Here is a 6,253-nt window from a genome sequence, read left to right on the forward strand (position 1 = left end):
ACTCCAAAATAAAAGTGTCCTCATGATCCCAATTAAATAAATTAATGCATATATATATGTATATATATATATATATATATATATATATATATATTTATTTATTTATATATATATATATATATATATATATATATTTATATATGTATATATATATATGTATATATATATTTATTTATTTATATATTTATATATATTTATTTATATATATATATATATTCAATAATTTAGTTATTTTTCTATTTATTTAATTTTGAATAAAACGGCTTTCCATACATAAGATGTTTTCTAAAGCCACTGTATGTACAAAAAGATGAAACACATCCTAGCTCTCCACATTTCAAACGCAAGTTTTTTGCTGGATATAAACCATGATGAAATTTTAAATGTTGACAAAGATTTGAACAAGTTTTGTGGTGCGCTTTACAAACAAAACAGAACATTTTTAGAAAATGGTAAACTGTGCTCTGACCTTTGAAACTGGTGACTAGTGACTAACGCTCTTGCAGAAGTCGTGCTCTCAGTTCCTTTACTCGTGGGCTTTCCTTTGTGTTTCCAACATCAATGTTATACACTGTGGTTTGAATGAAAGTGTAGAAACTGGAAAGGGCTTCATCATAAGAGAGGCTAAAGACAAAGTGTGCTTTGAATAGCCCATCAAAAGCAGCCACTGATGTCAAAGCACTGCATGGGACAGGTTTCTGGTCCACCACAATGAAGAACCTCTGGATTTCCTTTCTGTGCTCTCCAACGCAGAGGAGGAAGGGTTGCCTTGCATCAACTCTCTCCAGGAATGTAGTAAGGCTGGCTCCTTCCTGTAGTTTAAGTGACAAAAATGTAAAACATGCTTAAATATGTGTCCTTTATCTGCTTCCAAAATACTTACACATGACAGTAGCACACAGACACCATTATTTTGGTAACACAAATGCTAATAAGACATACCTTCAGAAATCTTACAAGATGGTTGGCTGTGCTGAGCTAATCTTGGCTGATTTTTTATGGCCTTTTGATGTTGGTGGCAGGAGATGCAGCAGCAGGAGAGCTGATATATCACTGTCCCAGCCTTAAAAAAAAAAAAAAAATGAAATTGGTGGGAGGGTTAGATATGGAACAACTGAGGGTGTTTCAGATGTGGAACAACTGTCCGTATTCACCCAAGTAATCCTCAGCTTCAGGGTTAATCAATGCCCGCAACTCCTCTATAAATGGACTTGATGGCAGAGTCTGGCTTTCAGCAATGACTTTGCTCTTGAAATAGGATGGCCACTTTGCAAGAAACCTTCCAGATACTTCCTCTCCAAACATCATAGAAAAGTCCTGGTCAATCTTTGAACAGAAACAAAACCCATATGCAATTTAGTTATGCTACTTAATTTGGAAAGATTCAGTTTTTAATCAATATTTTGGAATAACCTAATCATATCCTTACCAATTCAGGTGTGTCAAGGAAACGAGGGAACACATCAAAGACTGATGAGGTTGCATCCTGGTCATGAACAAGCTTCTGTCTGTACTCGAAGGTGGCTCTCATCTTCTCTTTAATCACAAATTTATCTGTTGAGTGTCTAATTATAGAGAGAGCCTCTCTGCACTCCTCACCACAGAGCTGTCCACCAATTAAAAGAGAATCTCTTTGGGTTTTTGGACCTTCCAAGTAATCAGGCCTTGAATGCAAACGGGTGCCATGAGGGGTGTTACGTTGGACTGTCTTGAGTCTCCAAGCAAGATAGCCAGTATTGGCCTCTGGATCATAATAATGTTCCTGCTCATACATACACACAGACACACACACACATTTATAGAAACATAAAAATATAGACAAAACATAAATATTAAGCAAAAACACAGACAACAAAAGTATTAAACCAATGATTCCACTTCAAATCAAAATATTCTGACTTACAAATCCATTTTTTGAGTATGGATCTTGGAGATAGGGGAAAAGGGTCACAATTCCCAGTGCATAGCTGGTTCGGGTACTTATGGGTGGAATCCTCCTTTTAAAATAAAATAATTATTACATTTGAAACTAATTATTGTGTTTCCATTGGTCATTCTGAGGGATGCCTTACCCATATGAATCTGTCATTTCAGCAACCAGAATATTGACCATCTGTCTTCGTGTTGCATCTGACAATGTTTTAGTTTTGTCATACTCCTTAAGGATTTCCTCACCCTTTGGGTTGGACCTTAAAATAGAATAAACCCTCTGAAAAAAGAATTAAAAGAAAAAAAAAATACCACATCACCAAAAATAACACACAGATCAAATATTTACACACACAGATCAAATATTTTAAGAAAAGTAGTTGTGGCTTGCATGATTAAATTCATTATTAATCTTTTAATAATAAATTTGTAAACAAATATACTTGTCAGATGGTTTCATACTTTACCTGCTTCGCCTCATCACGATCCATCTCTTTCTGATCCTCTCTTTTGTTTTTTGCTGATGGAAGGGGTATAGTTGAGTCTGATGAAGTGGAAGATGCTGAAGAGTTTGATATTGAAGCTGGTGAAGGTGGGGGGCCTGATAATGATGACCCTGATGTATTTGGTGATTCTTCTTCCACCAAATTAATTGTAAGATCTAAATGATCAAAAGAAGAATAACAGAAATGGTTTTGTTTTTTTTATTATTATTTTTTAAAATGATCATATAAAAGCAACTGAATATGGTAAATGTTCTGTATTTATATCGTGCTTTACTGTATCTGGAATGATACCTAAAGTTCTTTACATTATACATCACATTCATCCATTCACACGCACATTCACACACTGATGGCCGAAGCTGCCATGCAAGCCGCTCAACCACAACCCATCAGGAGCAATTTAGGGTTTGGTGTCTTGCTCTGGGACACCTCGATATGAGCTCGACAGGCCGAGGATTGAACCGGCAACCCTCAGGCTACAAGAAGGCCACTCAACCAATAGAGATTATACCTTAAATATCTGCATTGTGTCAACTGCATCAATCTGGTGTGATAACATAAAAAAGCACACACACATTTTATAAAATCAAATTTGTACAAGAAAGTTTAAGCTGAATGTTAAAAAATACTGATGTTTGTTACAAGAGGGTTTTATTTATTCAAAATATTAAATCAAGGATATTTACCCATAATTGGCTGCTGTTTGTATCCAACTTTGAAGTTTTGGACTCCAGATTTTAACAGCTCATCAAATATGTCAACATCAACTTCAGTGCCCGATGTATCCGTTAACACAAGCACACCTTCAGAGAGAAGTTGAGCCCGCAGACTAAATTTGTCGGTTACTGAAAAAAGATACAATGAAAATTAGACTGAGATATATTTTATTTCTTGTTTAATTTTGACAACTGTCCACTTTGTGGATTCTTTTAAGTAAAATAAACTATTGACACAAACCATCTTGAAGAAACTGGAAGAAGTCAAAGCATTCTTCGTTTTGTGGAACTTTGATATATTTTTGCACTCCTCCATATTCCACCTTTGCCAGCATCTCCTGTGCTTCAGACAGCAACGGAAGGATGAACTTTTTGTGCAGTAAATCTCATGTTACTGTCGAGCCTTGACCACGAGACATTTGAGCATTGCGTGCGGTTAGCTAGCGCCTTAATGTCATGCTAACATTTCACAACCTAAACACAGACTACAATAGCTTTAATTAGCTTTGACTTCGGTTGCTTTTTTTTAACAGCTTAATGGGAAAAAATATTTCACTTCATAGCAGTAATAGAAAATGCCTAATTACTTACCCACAATGTTGACTGCAAACCACGGTTGAGAGTGCTGTCTGCTGTGAAGTGCTGTGCTGTAACTTGGGGTGGGGAGCAAATTTACACTTCAGGAGTTACATCGATTGTGGGAGTTTAGAGTCACGAGTTCAGAGTTAATTACCCCCTTAATTCATCTTTTGTGTTACTCTCTTCTTTGGTAGCTAATACGGTTCGCCTCGCAGGTGTAGCTGACATGACAGCTGATAGACGGCACGTTACTGCGGTCAGATGACGCTGCTGCTGTGGAGCGCAGACAAAATAGTCCATATTCAAAGAATGAACATTAAACTATCCCATTTGAGTCAGGAGAGGCAGAAGAGAAGCCAGCAGTTATCAATGTATTATAATTATCAGTCTACCAAGCAGTTAAATAGCCCAATTCCCAGTCATGAAAACGAATGTTGCTGCTTTACTGTTTCGGCATTAAAATAAACTTTTAATACTGGATATGGCTCCCTGAGGAAGTGAGGTGGAAGGAGGAAGAATAATTGTCCGGGAGATGGGAAGTCTGGGCTTCTCTGCTTGAGCTGCCTCCCTCATAACCCCACCTTGGATAAGTGGTTGAAGCTGGATGAATATTTCAGTTCATCATATAAGTTTGTACATTTTAAATAAATTTGTTAAGCTGGAAGTTTCACGTTAAACAATAACAACAAAAAGTGTTTTTTTTAAGGTCATGTTTTTATTAATAAAAAATATTCTGCTTCTAAAACGTATCTAAATGCTAAACTAACATTCACCCTACATGTTGCTAGACTTTTTTTTACAAATCTAAACAGAATATAATTCAGATGATAGAGAATGTAGAAGTGTGTTTACTGAACACAGACATAAACCAGGTGTATTTCAGTATATCTGTGTTTACTCTGCACTACAGCCTTCAGTACATGTCAGACATACTTAAGCTTGAATCCAAAACAGACCTTTCACACAGTATAAAGCAATAAAACACAATAACATCAGACATGATTAATATCTCACTTAGATTCACTTAGAAGGTCACTTCTTTACTTCAGGACAGCAGGTCTTGTAGGACTAATTCAGATTAGTCACATTTACTGTTCATGTGCAGTTTGTCTCTTATGTGTGTGTTTAGTTGCAGAACGTGAGTCCGTGTCCTTTTGGGAATGGGAGCGACTGTCTGAGCTGCAGGGAGGTCCAGGTAAGTCACCTGACTCACTTTTAAATTCATCAGGTTCATGTCACAATGTGCCCAGTAATGAGAGAATCAGACATTTCTCTACAATAGATTCCTGAGAAAAACAGGAATGTTTTAGTTGACAGTTTACTGTCCAAGTCTGCTGCACAGCTGAGAATTAAAAGGTTTGATGTGTAAAATCTGATCTGTGGCTTCTTTTCTCTGGTGACGTGGCCACATTGCAGCGTTTGTACATGTTGCTCTGCAGGAATGTAAAAGTATGTAGTTAAGTCGGTCGCTTTTCTGTGGAGGTGACCTTGTCCAGGTGACTGAGGTAGTTTTTAAAGAGGTGAATCCTAAAATGCATCAGATGTGTGTGATGTGTTTCTGTCTGCAGTCAGTGTGATGAATCTGCAGTGAGAGTGTGTGTGATGTGTTTCTGTCTGCAGTCAGTGTGATGAATCTGCAGTGAGAGTGTGTGTGATGTGTTTCTGTCTGCAGTCAGTGTGATGAATCTGCAGTGAGAGTGTGTGTGACGTGTTTGTGTCTGCAGTCAGTGTGATGAATCTGCAGTGAGAGTGTGTGTGATGTGTTTGTGTCTGCAGTCAGTGTGATGAATCTGCAGTGAGAGTGTGTGTGATGTGTTTGTGTCTGCAGTCAGTGTGATGAATCTGCAGTGAGAGTGTGTGTGATGTGTTTCTGTCTGCAGTCAGGGTCATGAATCTGCAGTGAGAGTGTGTGTGATGTGTTTCTGTCTGCAGTCAGGGTCATGAATCTGCAGTGAGAGTGTGTGTGATGTGTTTCTGTCTGCAGTCAGTGTGATGAATCTGCAGTGAGAGTGTGTGTGATGTGTTTCTGTCTGCAGTCAGGGTCATGAATCTGCAGTGAGAGTGTGTCTGATGTGTTTCTTTCTGCAGTCAGTGTGATGAATCTGCAGTGAGAGTGTGTGTGATGTGTTTCGGTCTGCAGTCAGTGTGATGAATCTGCAGTGAGAGTGTGTGTGATGTGTTTGTGTCTGCAGTCAGTGTGACGAATCTGCAGTGAGAGTGTGTGTGATGTGTTTGTGTCTGCAGTCAGTGTGACGAATCTGCAGTGAGAGTGTGTGTGATGTGTTTGTGTCTGCAGTCAGTGTCATGAATCTGCAGTGAGAGTGTGTGTGATGTGTTTGTGTCTGCAGTCAGTGTGATGAATCTGCAGTGAGAGTGTGTGTGATGTGTTTCTGTCTGCAGTCAGTGTGATGAATCTGCAGTGAGAGTGTGTGTGATGTGTTTGTGTCTGCAGTCAGTGTGATGAATCTGCAGTGAGAGTGTGTGTGATGTGTTTGTGTCTGCAGTCAGTGTGATGAATCTGCA

At 38.3% G+C, this 6,253-nt stretch overlaps 1 protein-coding gene across 1 annotated transcript; it reads right to left on the reverse strand.

The window, feature by feature from the left end:
* Nucleotides 1–1,028: 1,028 nt before the first annotated feature.
* Nucleotides 1,029–3,875, reverse strand: LOC121628578 (the record flags this gene model as incomplete). Its single annotated transcript, XM_041967663.1, has 9 exons — nt 3,743–3,875; nt 3,393–3,494; nt 3,122–3,280; nt 2,397–2,590; nt 2,073–2,209; nt 1,904–1,997; nt 1,430–1,762; nt 1,155–1,326; nt 1,029–1,063 (listed from the first exon to the last, which is right to left on the reverse strand). Coding segments are annotated over exons 2-9 (1,218 nt in total), but the record flags the coding sequence as incomplete, so codon positions are not given.
* Between the last annotated feature and the right edge of the window lie 2,378 nt (nt 3,876–6,253).

Source organism: Melanotaenia boesemani, chromosome 18 (genome assembly GCF_017639745.1).
Source record: "Melanotaenia boesemani isolate fMelBoe1 chromosome 18, fMelBoe1.pri, whole genome shotgun sequence".
In the NCBI taxonomy this organism is placed as follows: domain Eukaryota; kingdom Metazoa; phylum Chordata; class Actinopteri; order Atheriniformes; family Melanotaeniidae; genus Melanotaenia; species Melanotaenia boesemani.